Source organism: Aquila chrysaetos, chromosome 21, assembly GCF_900496995.4.
Source record: "Aquila chrysaetos chrysaetos chromosome 21, bAquChr1.4, whole genome shotgun sequence".
In the NCBI taxonomy this organism is placed as follows: Eukaryota; Metazoa; Chordata; class Aves; order Accipitriformes; family Accipitridae; genus Aquila; species Aquila chrysaetos.
The window spans coordinates 1,585,971-1,607,697 of NC_044024.1; the positions used below are offsets into that span (position 1 = coordinate 1,585,971).

Consider the following 21,727-nt stretch of genomic DNA (forward strand, 5'->3'; position numbering starts at 1 on the left):
TCCTACCTGTCGCTCGCGTGCCGGTGAGCTCTGCCTGCGCAGCGCAGGCACCGGAGCTGTGGGACACACTGCTCCCATGCCATGGACAGGATGGTGAGGCATTTGTACCTGAGGTATCAGAGCCATTTCATCGCAAATACAGAGGGAGCACAGTTAGTATTTATTTCCAGAGTAACAGCTCCAGTGCCCCAGCCCTTGGTCTGATCCTGCATGTACAAGGCAGGTGCTGGCAGTCCCGGGAAAGGAACCCCACCAGAGAAACCCCAGACCTCCAGGAATAGCGCTCTCTGCTATTCCAGCATCTCCTCCCCCGCTGGGCCATGGGCACGCTGGAGGGGCAGAAAGGGACGGGGTGGAAGATCCAGAGGAAAGCTGCCTGCTGAGCTCTGCCCTGTGCTCCAGGAGCTGCAGGTGTCTGTGCCACGGCTCAGAGAAGTTCAGCCTCCAGCCTGGGTTGCAGTCTTCCTTATATCACTTTTGGTGATGTTCGACATTTGTTCGTTCCAGCTGTAAAACCTCTCCTGGCTCTACACCAGATATTTTCTCACCTCAGTGCCTCAGCCGGAGCAGAGCTAACTGTTTGAGGATGTGCAGCTCAGACACGTCGGCCTTCGTGATTAATGCACTCTTTGCTCCGGGCATGCTGCGTGGCAGGAGGGGTGGGAGTTCAGGTCCAGCTGTACGGCCCCCCGCGCAGCCCTTGCTGCCGCAGAGAGAGGTCGGTGGCCCGCGCCCTGTTGCGCAGGGCCTGCCTTCAGAGGAGGGTGGCTTTAAACAGGAGTGGGGGGCCCAAGCGGTGGCCGTAGCGAAGCCAAATCCTGATCTGCTGGCCTGGGCCTGGGCATTTGGGATCAGGAGTGCGGTGGGCAGGAGGATTTCCACGGCTTGTGCTCGCATCAGAGCGGTGCTCTGAGCACCAGCTGAGACGCCAGCTCTCCCGTGCATGCCCAAACGCCGTGAGCTCCCCGTTCCCGCGGGGCTCGCTCTCCTCGCCGGTCAGGCTGACAAACAGGAGAAGGACAAAGCCCCCGGTGACTTTGCCCGTGCCTGCGGGATCCCGCCCGGGCCAGCCCGAGGGAGCCCAGATGCCCAGCTCCAGCACCTCCGTTGCTGAAGGGCTGTCGGCACGGCTGAGCGGCAAGAAGGAGCTGGTTCACTTTGGGACAGGGCTTGATGAAAACCCCAGAAATAGGAACACTTGAACCAGTTCCCTCCGCCAGGTTAGTGCCCGAGGGTGAGGGTGGCTTCGCGTACGGAGAAGGAGCCTCGGAGCAGGATTTCATGTTGCGGAGCTCTGTTTATTTTTCGCTCCCAGCAAGTGACGGTCTCTTGTTTAACTAGCCCAAGAAACCCCTAACGGGGTGCCAGGAGGGTTTGGGACACAAAGCAGCGACGTTCCCTGGAAGCTGGCTTCCTCCTCGTTTCGGCGCCCGGTCAGAATTCTCTCTCTCTCCCCGTGACCCCGAAAGGGAATTGTTGGGGGCTCTTTTCAGGCCAAGGGGGGGCCGAGGGCGAGCGGGCAGCGAGCGCCCAGGGGGCCGCCCGACCTCCGTCTGCCCCGGGAGAGCTGCGCGACGCCCGGGGGGCACCGAGTCCCTTGCCGTCGTTGGCGGAGCACCCCGCCGCCCCTCTCTCCTCCCGGGCTCTGCCCCCGTTAACGGGCCACCGAGGGCGGCGCGCCGCCGCTCGGCTTCGCCCGCCGCGATGTCGGCCGGGGCCCGAGCGGGGTGAGAACGCCACAAACCCCGCCGAGCTCCCGGGACACCGGCGGGGGACGGGGCTCCCCGGTGAGGGGACGGGGACACCCGCATCCCGCCCGCCGCCGCCGCCGCCTCCCCCGGGGAGGGGGTCGGGGGTTCGGGCAGCGCTTGCCCGCGGCGCGCCCCGGTCGCCGGTAGCGGCGGGGCGGGCGGAGCTGTCCTTCAGCACCACGGCACCTGCCGCCGCCGGTAGCCCGGGCCGGGCGGCGGGGGGCGGCGGCGGCGGCGGCGGCGGGGAGCGGTGGCGGCGGGGGGGCGGGGGGGGAACCGGGCGGTCGCGCAGGCGCAGGGCGGCGCGGCTCCTCAAGGTGTTGGCGGCGCGGCCGAAGATGGCGACAGACTGAGGGCATGGGGCCCGGCGGCGGCGGGCGCGGCGGGGCCCGCGAGCTGGCGCAGCCGACGGGGAAGCGGAAAGCCGAGTGAGCGGGGCCGGGGCATGCCCCCGAGCGGCGGGCGGCGCGCCGCGGCCGGGGCCGGGGCGGGGAGCGGCGGCGGCGGCGGCGGCGGGGCCGAGCCAGCGCGGCGGCCGGCGACGGCCTGTAGGCGGGGGCGCGGGCATGGCGGCGACGGCGGCGGCGGCGGCGGCGGCGACGGCGGCGGCTCGGCTCGGCGGCCGCAGGTGACGGCGGCGGCAGCGCGGCGCGCCCGGCCGCCGCAGCCGCCGCCGCCGCCGTCGTCGTCGTCGTCGTCGTCGCCGCCGCCGGCACCCCCCCGCGCCGCCCCCGCAGCATGATCCGCGGCGCCTGGATGTACCCCCGCGGGGGCGCCGGCGGCGGGGCGGTGTGCTGCGCGCCGCGCCGCAGCGACAAGCCGGTGGCCGACCCGGAGCGGGCGCAGAAATGGCGCCTCTCGCTGGCCTCGCTCCTCTTCTTCACCGTCCTTCTCTCCGACCATCTGTGGCTCTGCGCCGGGGCCAAGCTGCGGGCGCGGGAGCGGAGCGGCGCCGGGCGGCCGCGGAGCCGCGGGCCGCGGGCCCTGCTGGCGGCCGAACCGGCGGGCGGCAGCTGCGAGGCCCTGCTCGGCAACCTCAGCCGGGGCCGGGGCCCCGGCCCCTGCCCCGCCGCCGCCGCCGCCGCCGGCCGCGGCGACCTGGACTCGGCCTGCGCCCGGCTGCACGCCCTGCAGCGGCCGCGGGGCTCGCCGGCCGGCGCGGCCCTCCGCTCGCCCCCCGCCGCCGCCCCCTTCTTCGCCTCTCCCTCCTCCTCCTCCTCCTCCAAGAGGACCTTCCTGCAGGCTTACTTTAGGAACTTCAACCTCTCCTTTTGTGATACTTACACGATCTGGGACCTGCTGCGGGAGATGGCCGGCCCGGACGGCCTGGACTGCAGCGTGGACAACCTGATGGTGGACTTGGTGGTGGCGGCGGCCGGGGCGCTGGGCGGGGAGGCCTGTAGCAGCTGCGTCCAGGCGTACCAGCGGCTGGACCAACACGCTCAGGAAAAATACGAGGAGTTCGACCTCTTGCTGGAGAAGTACTTGCAATCGGAAGAGTACTCGGTCAGATCCTGCCTGACGGACTGCAAGGTAGGAGGGGGTGCTCCGGGGCTCCGTCGTTCCCACCCCGAGCCGCCGGCTGGGCAGCCCGGGCTTGAGCCGAGCCGAGCCCCGCAGGGCTGACGGAGCCGCACGGCGGGCTGGGGGGCTCTCCCTCTGCGCCCCCCCCCCCCCCCCCCCCGAGACCCAAGCCTGGCAGGACGGGTCTGGAGCCCTCGGGGCAGCCGGGAACAGGGGGGGGGGGCAGCAGGAGCGAGAGGGCAGAGCGGGGCTCGGCCTGAGCGTGCGGGCGCTCACGCGTCCCTTCACGCCTGTCCGCGGGCAGGCGGGATCCTGACGCCCCGCTCCCTGCCAGCCTCACCCACGCCCCTTTACACGTAGGCGCCCGCACCCCTGCGCACGCAGGCCCGGCCGGGGGTAGGTGCGGGGTCCCTCACCGCCGCCTCTGGCCTGCCGCTGCTGCGGAGGGGTGCTGCGCAGGGCTGGGGCGGCCCAGGGCTCTGCCCGGCCGTCGTTAAGCCGAGGTGTGTAGGCAAAGCGGTGACCTGAGATGAACCGCGGTGCCGGAGCCCCTTCCCCGCGTGCAGCGGCCGTTTTCCAGCCCTTGCGCCCCTTCTCCCCGGGGAGATGGGCCGGGATGCGCCTCCCCCTCGGCATTCCCCCCAGCCCTGGTGCACGGTCCACGTTCCGAAAGCGAATGGGTTGCCTTCCCCAGCATCAGTCCGATCGAGCCTCAGCATGGTGCCGTCTCCTCTCCGAAACGAGAGCTGTGGTCGCGTCTCCATCCGGAGCCCGGCGCAGTTCTGCTGGGCGCTCCCCTGCTTTCTCCGGAGCCCCAGTGCCGCAGCTCCTCCAGCCTCCGCCTCCTCCAGGCTGCCTGGCTCACCTGTGCGCGCTCCCTCTGGACATCGCCTCTGGGAAGCGTAACAGTCTTGATAATTAAACCTGCTTTCCCTTTCTCGGAGCCGTGTCTTGGGGAAGAGGCAGCGGGATGTGTTACAGCATCGTCCCCAGAGGGACGGTGGCAGAGCATCCCCCCCGGTGACAGGACGGGGCTTGGCCACTGCTCTTCTGGGAGAGTTTTGAGGGACACTTGGAGCTGCGGTGGCAGCACGGGCAGCTCTCGGTGCAGTGATCGTCCCCTGGGAAAGCACGGGAGCAGCACCGGGGCACGGCGTTCGGGACACCGAGGTGGTGTCTTTCATCAAGGGCACAACAGCGAGATCCTGGCCGCCACTCTCACGCCCGCATTTCTGCATTGCTTTTGTAAGGAGCCGGTTTTGGAAAGGAGCTAGTGCTGGCGTTCTGGGCCGGTGCCAGGCCAGGTAATTACAATCTGCTTGCCCAAATTCCCCCTGCGGTTTCAAAGGTACATGGTATTCAGCCTGCACCGAGTGGTTTGGTCCTGCTGCTCCGCTTCCGCGGTGCATGAAGGGATTCAGCACTGCCTGCCATTGCGCTGCTCCCGCTCCCGGGGGCCCAGCAGAAGCAGGGTCTCCTCGTGCTGTCTCCTGTAGCGTGCACAGACGCCCTCACTTCAGGCTTAGCGTCCATCTCTGCTGAGTCCGTCTTGCTTGTGCTCACTGGTATAGAAACCTCGAGAGAGTAGCAAAGAAAGATAAGAAAATAATCATTACCTTTGGGTCTTGGGCAAGGAGGTGTTCCCATGGACTCTAAAGCATCTAGAAACAGAGCTGTGCTTAGATGCATCTTCGTTAAGTGTCCCTGGTCTTAACATCCTTGATGGGAAAGCGGGAAACGAGCTTAGAAGATGCAGAGCTGAAGGTAGCAGTGGCGAGACACGTACCGCCTAACTTGCTCCGTGTCACGTTGACGGTTGCATCCTTAGAGCATCTGTGAGACCAGCTTTGCGATTTCACAGGCGGCATTTGGGAAGCAACAGGAGGGCGCGAGCAGCAGGGCCAACCTGTATGCGCTCGCCCGGGCCACCCGCGAGGAAATTTCCAGTGTGGGTGCCCGAGCCTGCACGCACCGACCCGAGCCCTCGCAGCTCCCGCTCGTTTCAGTCTCTCATGAAAATCAGGCCACTTATTTAAGGTGCTTCAATACGTATTTAGGTGCCTTACTTCAGACTTTCACAGCTGCGAGTCTCAACGTTGCCCTCTCGGTGACTGTTCCCCATCTCTGAAATGAGGCTAACGTCAAACTCATCCAGCGTGGTGGTGACGAGTGAGTTTTGGCCTGATTTCGAGTCCCCTGGACTTCAGCAGGGGCTGCAGTTACTCGTTGTGTTGAAAAAAATCTGGCTGGCGGGGTTTTTAAAGCAGCCTGAATTTGTAATTCCTATCCAGATGCTGAATAATGCCCACTTGTAAGCGACAGCAGAGAGCTACCGCTCAATGGTTGGAGCTAGATGATCTTTAAGGTCCCTTCCAACCCAAACCATTCTATGATTCTATGTTATGAGAGCAAATGACAGCAGAATAGGAGAGCGAGTGGAGGAAAATACAGCAGACAGCTCAGCCAACGTGAGAGGCTCCCGCAAAATCCTTGTAGCGGCACTCTGGCTGTGGAGAGCCCTGTAGCTGGGTGAACAGGTTTTAAATAATATTTCTGGGGCTGGGTGAGTATGCGGGGCAGGGGACCATGCTCGCCGTGGGAGGTCAGTGCTGGAGGGGTTAGTGCTGCCTCCCATTTGCATCTTTCCTATTCCATAATAGCAGCTGGAAAAAAGGAAGGCGGGGAAACAAAGCAGCTCCAGCTCACCTGCACACAGCCTCCCTCTGCAGAGCCACGTATCCCCCCATAATTTTGTCCCTGAGGAGCTGTGCGGCTCAGTAAACAGCACACACAGAGCTCTTTGACAGCCGAATCACCCCGGTGATTTTGGTTTTTTATTGCATCTGCTTTAAAACAACAACAAAAGCTCCACTGGAGCAGCCGGTTCCTTCGTACGGCAGCAGGTTTGACCCCGAGTTAAAAACTTGGAAATGGCTGAGCGTTGCAGGTTAGTTTCAGGAGACACAAGTCCTGTCGTTCCCTGTTAATAAAGCATCCTGAGGGCTGCCCCTGGTTTAGGGGTGCTGCGCTCAGCGGGGGAAAGGCAGGTGCTGCCAGGAGGCTGAGCAGCATCCTGAGTATCCAAACCCTGGATCTGTCGGTGCCTGGAGCTTGGGGGAGCACTCAGGGAAGGCTGGGCAAAAATCTCCCTGGGAGCTGCAGGAGATAGAAATATCATGAAATGGTGGGGTCTCTCTGTAATTCAGCTGCTGAGATTACTCATTGCTGTAATACTCTCCTAGGCCTTTTTATTTCCTGCTCAGAAATAATTCCCAGGCAGATCCCACTTTCTGCATACGTTGTTATTCCTGTGCAGCATCCTCAGCTTCCAAATCACACTCCGAAAATGTTTCACTTATTGTTCCTACAACTAACACCAAAAATCCCTATGGCTGAGATGGTGAAACGTGTAAATATGTTTCTCGGGTTTGTTGTTTGTTTCCTTTTTAGATGTGATGGGGTTTTGTGGAGGCTGGCTCTCTCAGCCCCTTGCAGGCAGGCTCCCTGGCACAGTGCGAACAGGGGAGGGAGAGGGCAAAGCAGATCCGCAAAGTCCATCCGTTGTCTGAAATACATTTCACCTCTTGCAATGAAGAAGACCTGAGTGCCAGCTGCTGGGGTCACGGTGCTAGTTAGCGGTGATAGGCATAAAAGAGGTCAAATGTACTTGTGGTTTTCTGCCTGTAAGAGGGAGAATTCATTAAATGAGTCGGGAGCAGCTGCCTGCCACCTCTATCTCCCCTCTTCCTGCGCGACTTTTACCCTTTGTCACTGCAAGACATGATGAACTTTGTGCACTGAGTGGTTGTGGTGACAGGTTGGTAGCATCCTTCAAAAGGGCTCAAGGAGGTCGCGGCCCAGGGATGTGGATGTTGCGGCTGAATGTCCCTCGGGAAACGCGGGGCAGCGGCAGCCCTTGCAGCATGCGAGCTGTCAGCTCAGGCTTTGCAGGACTTAGTGCAGGAAGAAATCCCCGTTCCTCCAAAGTGACGCCCTGCAGGATGCTTGTGGCTGGTTTGTGCCTTTTTTCCGTCTTTCTGAACAGGCAAAAAGCAGCATTGCTCCTGCTCGGCCCGTGCCAGATGAGAGGTTTGCTTCTGTAAGGGCAGAGCACTGTGTTTGTGCTGTCTCCCTCACCAGCAGCCGCTGTGGAGAGCTCTCCCTAAAAGTGCACACTCCCACCAGTACTAGGGCAAATCAAGATCTATGGGACAAAGCCTGCTGAATTAAGGACTCATTAGGTTGCAAGAAACAGAGCTGTGGAGAGAGAAGGACTGACAGCCAGGAGCTGCAGGGCCGGGGCTGGTAACAGAGCGCTGGTGGGAAGGCGAGGCTGGACAGGACCTGTAGCATCTCAAATTATATTAGATTACCGGGGTTTCTCTGCACGTGTGGGCCGGTGGCTGTTGCATCCTGGCTGCAACCCTGGCCAGATCTGTTTCTGCACCTCTGGTTTCCCCGTTACCTACCAGAGAGCCCGTCTCGGGGAGCCTGGCAGAGCAGGATTTCACTCCCGAGGCTTTTGCAACATGTCGGTGTTTCCCTGCCGTGGGTGCGCAGGCGATGCGGTGAGAGACGGAGGCCGGTCCCCGCTGGAAGGTGCCGCGGCATCATGCCTGGCACAGCCAGTACCGAGCAGCACAACCTGCACCGAGCAGCTGGGGAGCAAACCTGTTGTGCCTGGGTTCCACACCCTCCGTGGGTCCTGTTTTCTTGCTCTTGTTTAGCCAGAAATAGCATCAGCGATTGGCATCTCTGCTGAGCATTCCTCCCTGCAGAGCATCTTTTGGAAACCCAAGCACGCCGGGGCCGGGAGGTTTGGGAGGGCCGTGTCTTGGGGGTATCCTGGTGCCAGGGACGCCTCTTGGGGGAACCAAAGCAGCGTTTTATCTTCACAAAAGCAGCTCAAGTTGAGTTTGTCTGGGCTGGGCTTATCCAAAATGTCGCTCAACCTAGTGCACTCTGGCTCCGAGCCTGGATGGCTCGTTGCATGGAGACCCGCGCGAAGAGGGGAGGTCTCTTGAGACCCATAGCAAAAGTGGTTTCACCAAAATCTTGCGCTTTGTTGGGGTTTTTTGTTTGTTTTTTTTTGTTTTTAACAAAAAATGCGGGGTTACATTAATATTGCGGCTTCCAGAGAATCCGCTGATGGGTGACTGCAAAACTGCACCCTGGGCCTGGTCCCCTTTTGCAGCATTAATGGGTTTGTGGGTGCTGCACCAGGAGCAGCAGTACCTGGGAGGGGAAAAGGCTGCTCCCAAGCATGCAGGCACGTTTGGTGTCTGCACCTGGAGCTTTTCCTCAGGAACAAGCCTGGCCGGTGAGGTGGAGCTTTACTGGCATTTCATGAGGTGAAAAAAGTTCCAGAGTAAATTCCAGAGTAATTCCAGTGGATCAGCGCAGAACGTCATTTGGTGGCTTTAGCAAGACCACATGCATGAGCTTAGCCAAGCAGCTCCACATTGCACACCAATTCCATGTCAGCAAAGGTAATTTTTTTCAGCCGTGCACAAAGATGTGATTAAATTATATAAAGAATTTGAACGAAAGGAATGTGTGGGTTTAGGCATGCAGTTACTGCAGCCACAGCCTCTGGCATGGCCCAATTCCTGCGCCTTGCGTCGGGTGTCACCTAGATGCTTGAAAACAGAGATCAAAGATTGAAAAACAGAAGAGCCAAAAACTGACTGATGAAAGGAGTTTGCTCTGTGATAAAAAAAAAGTGTCAAGGTGTCAGAAATGCTCCGGCGGTGCCCAGGATGCGTGGGAGTGCTGCAAGCCGGGAGGGAAGGGGGATGCTGAGCCGGTGCGTGGTCAGTCCTGAGCTTTGCTTGGGGTTGAGACATCTCAAGATGCCTGGAAGTGTGCAGTGGGCTGGCAGCCAGACCCCCGCGATTGCTGTGGAGTGAAGCAGCCTGGAGTGGGGTGCTCCCCCTCCAGCGCTTGGCTGGGCTGTTGGGTGGGGGTGTGAATGGGGGGGATTTACTGCTGATTTCAGTGGTGTTTGGCTGCCTGCTTTGGGCTGGTTGGTTATCTATTAGTCCTCGCCTGTTAACGTCTGTCGGTGGTGCTTAAGGGGAAAAAAATAGAAGTTTATGAAGGCAGCAAGTCTCTGTGCAGCAACAGGCAGGTCAGCAAATGGTACGGGGAGGAGCGCGAGGGAGGGCGAGAGATCTGTCTCCATCAAACTGTCACCGAGTAGCTACAAGTGACGCAGGTGCCAGCGCCTGTTCCTGCGCCCGTGTGCTCCCGGCTCTGCCTGCTGCCGCCGGTGCTGGATGCACGCGAGCCTGGGTTCCTCCCCGCGTATGCCCATCCTCGGGAGCACGATGTGTGCGGGGGCTTCACCGGTGGGGTGGAACGAGCTCCTCGGAGAAGCAGGCTCAGCTCCGGCGGCAGAGGCACGGTGCGATACTTCGGCAGCTAACGATGCCTTTTGGAAAGCATCCGGCGTGCCGTGGTCCTGTTGAGCGCGGGCAGCCTCTGGGAGTCGGTGAGCTCAGCAGCGTGTGCGGCGGTATCGGCAAAATGTGTGACCTGGTAAAATGACACAACCCCCTGCCTTGCTGTACGCTTCTGTTGCCACGGGCTGCCTGGCATGGCCCAGATCGGGGACGGCTTGCAATTCTGCTTTTCATAACAGGCAGCAATACGCACTGTCCCCACGGACAAAGGGATCTGCTAGTGTCACGCCGGCTGCCGCCGTGCGAGCATCCTTTTGCTGCTGGGGGAGAGGAGGCAGCACACTCCCCATAGCCAGGCACTGAGAGATGGAAGGGGATGCTTGAATGCAGGACTTCATGCAGTCCCTGTCTGGGGACAGGCATCTTTTGGATGAGGAAAGGAGCTTTTTGTGCATGACAGGCATCACACAGAGCCTGGCCTCTCCCCGCGGCAGACACCCCAGGCACCACTGCAGGGCTCAGCACCTGGGAGCCCCGAGGACCGCATGCAGCAGCCCCAGCCCTTCTGCACCCCAGGAGGCAGCGGGGTCTCTCCAAAACATCCCACAGCCCCAGGCCTGGCCCCACAGATGCCCCACAGGGCTTTTCCTCTGCTGCCCAGCTCCAGAGCTGCCTGCCGGGGTCGGAGGCAGCAGAGGCAGGAGTGCAGGATATACCTGGCTGCCAGGGGCTATTCCCGCTGTCACCGGGATGCCATTAGGATGCAACTCATGCCTGGCTCCTCGCAGAGGAAGCTTGGCTCCGCTGTCGTTTGAAGGGCAATGACTCAGGGACGGCAAATCTGTGAATGAGACGTGGAGGCTGCTTGGGCGAGAAGTAGCCGTCTGTCCACGCTGCCTGCAGCCCCAGCTCCTGTGGGCAGAGCCGGCAGCTGCCTGCCTGGGGAAGCTCGACCAGTTCGGCCTCGCTCCTCTTCCACACATGGCTTTTGCTCTTGGCTTCTCCCCGGGGCCTCTCTCCCAGCCACGCTCCCGGGGTGTCAGAGGAAGGAGCGGTGCTGGGTGCACACAGCCAGCGTGGGTTCCCCCAAAACTCTGCTGATATGGCTGTTGTGTTAAAAAAGGCAGCGTGAAACAGCATCACCTGGCAAGTTTTTGGCTTTCCAGAGCCCTGCCTGCGTGAGCATCCCGGTGCTCCTGGTCCCGGCTGGGGAAGGAAACGCTGCCTGCCCTGCTCATCCCCTCGGGAATAAAAGATACACGTGTTCGGCATCTTGGCTGACATCTTATCTCTGCGCGGCAGCTTCTGCAGCGCTTCTGGTGAATGGAGGCTGCAGAGGGGTGGGAGGGCGAAGGGGTGGTGCGGCGGCGAGGGTTGCTGGAGAGGGGGGACTGGAGCTGGCACCGGTGGCAGGGATGGGGGCTTTCCTGGCGAGGACTGTGCCGGCACCTGTGTTTCCCCAGAACAGGGAGCCCGGTGCCCCTCGTGCCCGCAGGCACCATGCTGCACTGGTCCCCAGCGCTGTCTGGTGCTGCTTGTTACGGAGGGAGAGGAGACAAGCAGAGATTTTCTCAGAAGTTTCTGAACAGACGTGGTTTGGGAAGGGCAGTAGGGGCTGACCAGTGCGGGGGGAGCAAGAGCTGTATTTTTGTGTTTAACGTAATAAGAGTGCAATGTTCAATGCCCGCCAGACCTGGCTCTCTCCCTGGCCTGCCTCTGGTCTCCAGTGTCGTATTCCATGGATCTGGATGGTGGAGAGTAAGAATGACACCATAACCAAGAAGTAAGCTGTAAAAGGAGATAAGTCCTCATGCTTGAGGATACAAAGCAACTACCGCCAGCCCAAAGTTAGATGGGAGCTCTGCTCTGGGTGGTTTATTCCTCACAACAGGGTCACCAGCATCGTCCCCAAAGCCCCTGGTTCTGGTGGCTGCTGGGGACCGGTGGGGGCAGGTCCTGGTTTCCCTCATCCCACCCCGGGCCCCATCCAGCCTCGCTCATGGGGGGCCTCCACCTGGTTTCACTAGAATTTCCATTCTAGACCAGGGAAGCATCTCTGAGCTACTGTCTTCCCTTGAGATGCTTCAGTTTCCAAGAACTGGCATTTTCAAAAAGTGGGAAAAAGACCCTTAGGCAGAACATTCCCAGGCAGCCACCTTACCAACGCCGCTTCGGCAGCTCGCCCGCTGCACAAACCTGCCTCTGGAAACCAGGGCAGGAGATGCTCACGGAGGTAGGGAGAAGTCCTCATCTCCTCCCCTGCGTGTTCCTCACACCTGGGGGGGTCCCGGCTCTTTGAGCCCTGGCTGGGCAGGAGGTACAGGCAAGCAGGCAGGGTCTGGCAGCCCCGGCTGAGCCCGGGGCAAGCAGGGTCAGGTGTTGGTGATGATTATTTTCCTCCTCTCCCCCTTGCTGTGTGTGAGCCGTTGCTAACGGATCTGCAGCCCCCAGCATGGGGAGAGGGCATATTTGGGTGTGCAGACGCTGGCTGGGTTTGCAGAGCTCTCCGAGGGTATGTTTGAGATGTTTCCTGCAGTCCTCGCTCCCATCTCCATCCCAAAGGTCTCTGAGGTGTCCGGTGCTCCTCCTGGTCCCAGCCAGTTGCTCAGGCTGCGTGGCGGGGGCAGGCAGGGGTAGGTGACAGGAGAGGTGTTGCTGGGGTGGAGAAGCACTGCGTGTTTTGCTGGCTCCCAGCACTGGCTGCCTAGTGCTGTCGGGGAGGGGGTTTGCTCCTGGATGCGGTCTTCAGATCCTTATTTGATCCCTGGGGTTCTTCAGGGCATGGCTGCTGGCAGAAACGCCATCTGTAGAAATGCTGTTTGTGTTTGGCAAAATTTTGTAACCTGTCCAGCGCACCCATCATCCCCCCTCAGCCCAGCTCTGCTTCCTGCAGGACTGGTGGGGATTGGAAATCTCTGTCCAGGGAGTGCATGCGCCTGCCTGTTGAGGAGGGATGCTTGTGCAGGCAGGGCATGTGCAACACCAAAGTCCTGTGATTTTTGCTGCCTGCTGCTTAGTCTCTAGGTGAATTTTAGGTGCGTGGTTTGGATCTGTACACCCGTAAGTTATTTGGATCCTTGTAATGGCCCCATGAGGCCATTTCTTCTAAGCGGGCTGCAGTTTCCCTGCCCCATGCCCTAAGCCCAGCCGTGCCCACAAAGCAAACCTGCTAGCTGTCATACCTGGGGTTGGAAGCACTTGGAGCATTGCACCCCCATACTGAGCTGGTTGGGCATGTGGAAAATATATCTGAGGAGGTACTTGTGAAAATCAAGGCATTTGACTCTGTGGTGTTTATGAACTTTGCCCGGTGTTCCCCTGTTACCTCTGCAGCGTGGCTGGTGAAGCAGTGTCCGCAGAAGTCTCTGCGTACATATGCAAGAGCAGCATTTATTTGCTGCGATGCGTTACTTGTTTGTCATCGTTCGTTGCTCTCCTGTTAAAATGAGATTGTCGAGGAACAGCGGTAGCTGCTGGGATGGAGGACTGGCTTGGACGCAGTGATGAGCCCAGGGCATGGGGCAGGTCTCTGGACACTTCTTGCTCATGGAAATGCAGGGGAAGCACTTCCACTCTACAGAGGATAATTAACACCATGCTTTGGACATTCAAGTCTCTGTGTGTTAGTGTTACCAAAGACGCCGACCCCTTTGCTCGCCCCCTTGTCTTGCAGCACCCTGCCTGCAACTCGCTGCCTTCCCTCCCACACCCGTTTGCTCTGTGGGTGACGGGGTGCTGGGCATGCAGCCCCAAGGCTTCAGACGCCGGCTGTTTTCAAGGGTCTGGCAGGCAGCAGCGGCTGGGGGAGCCCCTGGGGCTTGCCCGCATCCTGGAGGACAGAGCAGACGTGCAGCTGCATTTGTGGCAGCTTTACAAAGAGAGGAGAGCCCCAGCCTGTGCTGGGCTTGCTCCAGGGGAGAGCGGCAGGGATGGGGCTTTCCTGCAGGAGCACATTTCTTGAGGCTCGCTGCCTGAGGAGGAGGGATGCCGGCCGGCCGGGAGCATCTGCCTGCTGCTCACCATGGAGACCGAGAGTCATCCTGGGTTTTTCCCCACCTCCTTGGGTGCGTTAAGGCCCCATCTGGAAGGGAAGGGGAGATTTCTGCAAGCGGTTTTCAGCCAGGGATAAAAAACCAGAGGTTCCAGCTCTCAGATCTGACACAAGCCATGTCCAGTCCTGTTGTCTCCATCAGTAGAAGCTGCCAGGAATGGTGATAAGCATCTAGGAAATCATTTTTTGCTGCATTTAAGGAACCTCTGCACACAAGTTAAGTGTAACAGACCCTTGTAGCCGCCTGAACAACCCCCGCATCGGCGTGGGAGACTGTGCATCTCCCTCTGACCGCAAAAGGTGCCTGGGAGCCGGGCTGTCGAGGCGGGATGCTCCTGTCTCCCTGCTGTTTGCTGCACAAGGGAGCTGGGATGGGCCAGATCCTGCTGCTGGCTCCCCTCCGTGAGGCACACCAAGCATGGCGTGATGCAGGCCAGGTTCCTCCCGCGGCAGGGTGTGCCTTAGATCCTGTACCATGTTGTGCTCCCGTTCCTATGAAATTGGACCTTGCGGGAGGCTGTGCACCATTCAAGCACTTGAGTGAGAGCAAGGGGCTCCTGGCAACGTGCAGGATTGGGCCCTTCCACGTGCATCAGTTGCGATGGCAGCCCCGTCGTGACAGCCCAGCGTAGCCCTTGCTGGGCTGTGCACTCGCACCCTCCTGAAAATGATGCTCCAGCCTAACCGCTTCCTTGGGTGGTAGATGCACCCGCTCTGCCGGAGAACTTCTTCCTCGCCCCCATCAGCTGGTGGGTAATTTATGGCTCGTGGCACTGAAGTGTCTAGCCTTTATTTTTTTATATCCTATCTAATGTAACAGGATGTTCTCATTATCTGTATAAATGTTTAATCTACTTTTGAATCCTGCTAAGCTCCTGGCTGCAGCACTATCTAATGGGAGTGAATTCCTCAAGCGATCCTAATAGATTGCAGGGACCTGACTTTCCCTCTGTCCTGACTCGATCATGTTCACCTTCAGCTTCGTAGTGGTCTTTAATTACTTTTTAACTAATTGGGCTGATAGCAGACTAGGCTGCTAACTAACCCACTGGTTACCTGCAGCCTCACCGGGGGGCTAACCGGTGAGTGATGGGCAGGTGTCTTTCCGGAGCCGTGCCGGCTAGTGCAACTACTGCAAAGACATCACTGTGCTCATGAGCAGCCCTCCTGCCTGCCTCGCCAAGCACCTTCCGAGGTGCTCTGAAACCCCCAGGAGTTATTTTTAGGATGCTGATTAATGGTCCTCTGGATTCCCTCTTCCTGCGGCCAGGCTCCCACTGCAGGAGAGCAGCACTTGGGATGGGATGCTTCCCCTAGCCATGTCCACATTTTCTCCATTTTTTTGTAGCCAAGCCATGGTTCAGTTATAGTTGCTTAAAGAAGTGCCACTCTGGAGTGAAATGCTCCTCTCCCAGCCTCTGCTTGGCTTTTTCTTGCCGCCTTCTGCTCTTCTTTCTGTTCTTGCCATCTCTTGGTGTTAGCGTTTAGTCCAGCCCACTCTGCAAGGCAACCAGGCAGGACCGTGTGCTGGGGGGGGGCTGTTAAGGAGCCGTTATTTGGTTGCCCTTGCAGCCAGCATCTGTCGCTGGAGCTGCTCGAGCCTCCCGTGGCCTCGGGCTCGCTGCTCGGGGGAAATTTAATTTCTCATTGTTGTCTCGTTATGACACTTGACAAGTCTGTAGGTGGGTAGTTGGAGTCGCTCATTCTTTATTACTGGGTTATTTGGGTTTTGTTGCTGTCTTGAGCCCCCTCAGCATCCCACGCTCCCAACCCCGCTTTGCCAGGGGCCAGCGCAGAAACACTCCCCACGTGGCTGCACGCCGGCGAAGGGCCTCTCTGCCTCCTCCGCTTCCCGCTGGCCTTCCCACAAAAAGGTGTTGTGTCAGGAGCTTCTCTGGGAGGCTGAAGGCTTAGTCCCGGTGCAGGGGTGCAGCCTGGCCGCAAGCAGAGAGTGCCGGGCTCCTCTGCCCAGACATGGAAGCTGAACTTGATGCTGGAGCATCCCAGCGGCATCGCTGCCCTGTGGCAGGAGGGGGGGAAGAGCTGGGGCTCCGGGGACCTGCCGAAATGCATCCGTGGCTGCACGGTACCCGGAGTGTTTTTGGGAGGGAGGACTTGGCACATCCCCAGCGAGCGATGGCTGGGTGACCAAGCTGTCCCTTCTCCCTGCTCCTCTGTGGCCAACCCACAGGAGCTGGATGGGGGTAGGTGCCGTCGTGCCCGGGTGGCCGAGGAATGTCCAGTCTGGTTTGGCATGTCTGGGCCAGGTGACGCCGGTCTGTTTTGGTGTTTCCCACCCCTTGGCTGGGGCCACGATGTCTGTGCTGGTGTGCCGGAGCCCTCGCGAGCCGGCAGGGTCGGGTCTTCGGGGAGGGGGCTTGGTGCCTGAATGTCCTGGCCTTCCCGCAGCCCTGGGACACCTTCCCCCTTGGGCTCTGGCCATGCGGTGTCACAGGGGAGATGGAGAAGGACAAAGTCCCTCAAGTGCTGAGGAGAAGCTGCTCACTCCCTGGCCACTGGTTGTTTGTCCCAGTCTCCCGGCCAGCTCTCCTGATGTCCGTCCCCTTCCCATGCATACCTTCACGCTCCCGTCCTGGCCTCGCTGGTCTTCTCCTCCCTAAAACCCAGCCAAAACCCTTCTTGAAAGGAGAGCATAAAGCAGGGGTCTGGATTTACTGTTGCCCCTCTCGCTCGGTGGGCTCAGCGTGGGAGTGCCGGTCCTTTCTGCCTTTACTGTGCTCTCGGGCTTGTGTGCATCAGACGTTTCTCAGGACAGAGAGTGTCTACTGCTGGTGTTGTGCAGCCTGTAGCACAATGGGGCCCAGTCCTTCCTTCCAAGGCACTTCCAGAAGGAGCAGGCTCCATGTGCATTTTGTTTGGATTCAGTACATTTGTTTTACAGCAGCGCCTGCAGGCAGCCCACCAAGACTGGGGCCACATTGTACTAGACACTGTCCAAGCACGGGTAGTCACTGCCAGAAGAAAGCACAGGGCAAATAGAGGGGACAGACCCAGGGTGCGGGGGGGGGGGGCTGAACACACCGCCGACATCACATGTGCTGGAGCGAGAGCTGGGGTCTGTGGGCAGAAGTGAGCAGAGCGCTTACACACCCCATCATCATCCTCCGTTGGAGGAAGGATGTGTCTATCCCAAGGTGGAGTTTGATAATTAAACGCAAATATTATTTCATGGGAATTGTAATGTTTTTGAGCAGTGATACGTATCAAAAGCCTACCGCAGTGGGCTGGGGTCTGCAGGGGCAGCTGTGCAGGGCTGGGTGGCTGCGGGCGGGCGGCTGGACCCCGTGGGTAAGACCCGTCCAGGTCCTGATGGCCGCGGGGCCACCATGGGAAACCTGCACTGGGCAAAATGGGAGCTGCGGTGGGAGGGAAGGGGCTCCGGGCAGCGCTGGGCAGGGAGCGGGCAGCACCGCCTGCCCTGTGGCCCGGGGTCCCGCACCTCTGCCCCGGCACCCCGCGTCGCTGTGGCTGCAGTGCCGGCTCCTGCACTGGGTGCTGTGACCCTGCACCGCGCCGAGAATCTGTACAGGGTGTTTTGCTGGAGCATGCGGGGAAACGGGGTACCGTAGGTACCAGCCGTGGAAAGCGAGGGGGCTTGGCAGTGGTCACTGCCTTTCCATTCGTCCAGCTGTGACATGAATTAGTATTTTTTTTTTTTTTCTTGCTTGCTGTGTAATAGATAGATGCAGCCACACAGCTGCGCTGGGATGGCAAGTGCCGTGTCTCCTAAGCGCAGTCCCGGCCGCAGTGCTGCCGAGGGCTGTCCGGTGTCTGAAGCGAGACCGCGAGCACCGCTATTCCAAGGGATGCTTCCCATTTTGGTACAAACCGCAATTACGGGCTATTCCTCCTGGGTTTGTTCCAAGGTGAGAGTTGCATCTGCTGGGATGAGACGAGGCTTTTCCCTGGGCTCTGCACACAGCAGCCCTCGGTTGCAATGAGCAGATTAGCAAAGAAATGAGCCTGTAAACGTGGTGGTCATCCCCTGATAGCATCCCCTGGGCTGGGTGCTGCCACTGGCCCAGCACACCCATGGGCGTTGAAGGTGTGCGTGTGTTTGGAGAGGCAGGTTGAGATGCTTGTTCTCCTGTCCTTTACCCGCTCCAGGTGTTCCCAAGGTGTGTGTCGAGCTACCCGACATCATGAACTTCAGTGCGGTAGGATTGTTATTGGGCTTTGGAGTGCATAAGGTGCATGGAGGTCATGCTTTAAAGCTGTTTTCTCTTAGTTTTGAAAGACGAGTGCTTAGGGAGTTGTGTGTGTCTCGAGTTGTTTTGAGTAGCTTGGAGGGGGGGTTATTTTGGGAGGGCTTTTTTTCTGTTCCCCTATAAAAGAAGGGGCATTCAGATAATCTCTTTAGTCCAAGAACTGGGAATTAAAACTAAAATGCTAAAAACGATGAGCTGCTTCATGAAGCCACTAAGGCGTTGTGAGGGAGTAGCTCTGACTTACATTGCTTCCGCATAATTTGGGAGTGACTTCATCAATGAGGTCAAGAGACATGGGTCTGGTCACGGGACATGGGTGGGAAGCCGTGGCTGGGGAGCACAGGGGGGGTTCCCCTGCCCAGGACCCTCCCTGAGGATGTGCCTGGTCAGTGCCGGACCTGGCTCAGCCCCCCCCCCATGCCCATTCTGCCCCGGCACGGGATGGCTGGGGGAAAACTAATGGGAAAACAAACCCTGGAGATGGGTGGGCTGCAGGGCAGCGGAGAGCCCGGCACGGGCACGTGCCAGCTGGCCCTGGTCGGCAGCCGGCGGGACACCGGTCCAACGGCACAGCGTTTCCAGCGATGTTTGAGGAACACCGGCTCTGGCAAGCAGCCGGCGTTTGCACCGGTGCCGTTCCCAGCACCCCACAGCCTGCGTGTGGCCGGCCCCGTTCCCACCGAGCGCTCGTCCCCATCCCACGCCGTTCCTGCTGGCAGCCTCTGTCACGATGCCGGGAGCCGCAGACGCTGACTCCCCTCCATGCCCTACAGTGCCGGGGTACAATGGGCAGCGGCGCCCCGGTCTTGCCTCCCCCGGTTGTGAAACGGAGGATCCACGGCTCCAGCGCTGTCATCGCCAGGCATAAGTCAACTTTATATGTAAAAAAAAAAAAAAAAAAAAGTAAAAACAATACAAAAAAGAAAAAATCGCACACAGTTGTTGGGTTTTGAGGTTGGGTTGTGTTTTCCTGCCCTCCGCCCCCGCTCCAAAGTAGAGCATGTGAATGTGGCAAGGCAGGGATAACACAGCTCCAGAACTATCAAAGAAGTTACCAAAAAAACAGCTGTTACAGATATGATGTTAGAACAGCCTATAGCAAGGCTAATTTAAAAAAAAAAAAAAAAAGCTGTTTAAAAACCTCAACATTGTTAATGTCAGAATTGCAGGCGGCAGTAATTGAATACAATGGTAATTGGACATTGGAGCTTGTGTTTGTGACTCCTCCTGGCCAGCCGTGGACGTTAGCATTCCCTTAATCCTCTGCCATCCAAGGGGGCTCTTCATTCCCCCCCTGCACGTCCTGCTTCCCGCGCCGCATCCTGATGTGCCAGAGCTTGGAGAGGTGCCCGAGCGGCTCATTAGCAGTACTCATTTCCCGGTGTCCAAGATTAATGAGGCGCAGCCGCTCCAGATGCTCATCTCGGGCCATGATGGAAATGTGAGTCCCGGGAACCGCTCTGGGAGAGGAGGGGGCAGCTCTCGGCTGGGGAGGGAGGGTCTGGCAGGGGTTTCTCCTCTCGGCCCACCTGGAAGCTGATGGCTGGGAGCACACGGTGTCCTGATGAGCAAGACGTGAGCGAGGTCCTGGCTGGTGCAGGTGAACGGGACGGTTTTGGGAGAAGGGTTTTGGGCAGGTTCCCTGGCACTGCTGGGGGTCGGGTCCGAGGGAGCAGCGAGCCCGGTGGGGGCTTGCGGGATGCTCGTGCACCTTGCCAGCCCCACGCAGCTGCAGCCGGGTCGGGCACTCGTGGCCTCAGCAGCAGCAAAGAGGAGGAGGAGGAGGAGGAGGAGGAGGAAAAGTCGTGATGGCAGAGCCCAGCAGCTTCCAGTGCGAACCCCCAGCCACCGGCCCGAGCACGCTCCTGGGTCTCCTTCCAGAGCTGACCCCAGCACTTCCTCACATTAGTCAGCAGAGCCCAGTATTATTGCAATTAAATACAGCCCCGGGCAGCTTTGCCAAGCTATAAACGCGCGCTTGGTTTCTCAAAGCATCCAATTTGCCTGCACCTGGTGTAACCGCTTATTACTGCTGGTCAGGGCTCCGCTCTCCTCGAGCGTCCCCTCGGTGGGAGGATCGGCCGGTAGCACCGTGTTGATTTCTGCTCTGATGGGAAAACAGCGGCTCGTTGGGTTATTTACAGCTGGTGGTCTCAGCAGGCATCCAGACTATCCCGAACACTGCGTCCTCTGCAAAGGTGCTGCATCCCATCCCTGCCCCTTGGTTCTCCCAAAATTTAGCTGGAGTGGTTTGACAGTCAATGCCAGTGTTGACAAAATACTGGTAGCAACTAGATTGGTGTTGAAATGGCCAAATTAATTTAAAAAAATGAGTACGTTATTTTGTGCAGAAATACTAAGAGCGCAGAAAGGCTCTGGAAAAGCTGTTTGATGGGGGATGATACCCTGGTACTGACAGGAGGCAGCGGGAGAAGCGCAGGCAGCAGGAGAAGTGCAGGCAGCAAGGAACTCAATTTGGCACAGAAGTGCCTGCGAAAAGGCCATCCCTCTGACTGCTGCTTTCAGATATCGGTGGAAGTGTGAGCAGGCAGGTAGCTTAATTAGATAGCTATTGGAAATCCAGTTCATTTTGTTTCTTTTTAATGTCTTTTATGATGGGGTATTTCGGCACACCTGCAAAATTCAGATGCAGATAGATAGCCTGTCCTCCTCCTCACATATAAATTGGGTGTCTGAAGTTGGCCCCTTTCCTAGGCAGCAAAACTCCTTGTGCTTTCTTGGAGTCATCTAGCCAGTCCTCTGAGCTAAAAATGCAGGAAGAGGGCACCGAAATAGAGCTTTTTGGAGTTCAGGTCACTTACATTTACTTGGCCAGGCTGGAGATCAGCCAAAAGCAAAAACAGAATGGAAGAAACGCTGATTGCAACCAAACTCACTTCCTGAAGAAACCATAAAGGGCAAGGATGGAAAACAGTGAGCTTTCCCCATTGATTTAAGCAGAGAATAAATTTCTTCCTGTCCTAAATTCTCACACGTCCTTTGTAACAGCAAGAGAAAGCAGGTTGTATGGGGTAAGCTCAGACATACTGAAAGCTGTTGAAAAACCAAAGCCATAAGGCTGCTGCTTGAGCATCCCGGAGAGTTTGCTCCTTGCCTGTAACACTGATTTTTGCAGATGTGTGACGGGAGGATGACTGGTGTCTCCCAGAGATCTGCCCACATCTCAGCCTCATGCCGGTGGAGCAGGGCAGCTGCTGGCCCAGGACCACCAGCAGGTCTTTGGTGTCCTTATTTTTGAACAGACGTGGGCAGTTTCCATCATGCACAGCTGCAGGAATGCCTGCTGCAACACCTGGAGGGCCCACAGCCCGGCAAGGCGAGGGCTGGCTGGGACCGGGGTAGCCGCACGGCTCCAGCGCTTCCCTCTGGGCAAGTGGGTGCCCTGGAAAGGGAAGGGAAAAGGGAAGGCACCCGGGAAGTCCTGGTGCCTGGTCGCAGTTTCTGGGTGAGAGCACCTCTTCTGCCTTCTCCGGTGGCTGAGGTATCACCAGCTCTTTGCAGCCTTTCACTCAGGATTTTCATTAAATTCACGGGAATGTTGTTGTCTGAGACCCCAACCCTCTGCCAAACTTCCCTGATAGGAGTCAACAGAAACATTTTAGGGGGAGAGCGTACAGATCCATGCAGAGTCTGCATCTGCAAGCTGTGTTTCCTCAGGAGAGCGGGATGAGCCCGAGCTCCTTCCTACCAAGCTCTCAGGAGTCTGCCGCAGCCCAACGCCGGGGCTGGGACAGTGCAGGTGACAGC

At 58.8% G+C, this 21,727-nt stretch overlaps 1 protein-coding gene across 1 annotated transcript in view; it reads left to right on the forward strand.

The window, feature by feature from the left end:
* The first annotated feature begins 2,398 nt into the window (after window positions 1-2,398).
* Window positions 2,399-21,727, forward strand: part of NALF2 (NALCN channel auxiliary factor 2) — a 32,284-nt gene continuing 12,955 nt past the window's right edge. The window contains exon 1 of the mRNA XM_029997016.1: window positions 2,399-3,284. Within this exon, the coding sequence (XP_029852876.1) occupies window positions 2,490-3,284 (795 nt within the window). The 5' untranslated portion in view covers window positions 2,399-2,489. The remainder of the gene's footprint in view (window positions 3,285-21,727) is intronic.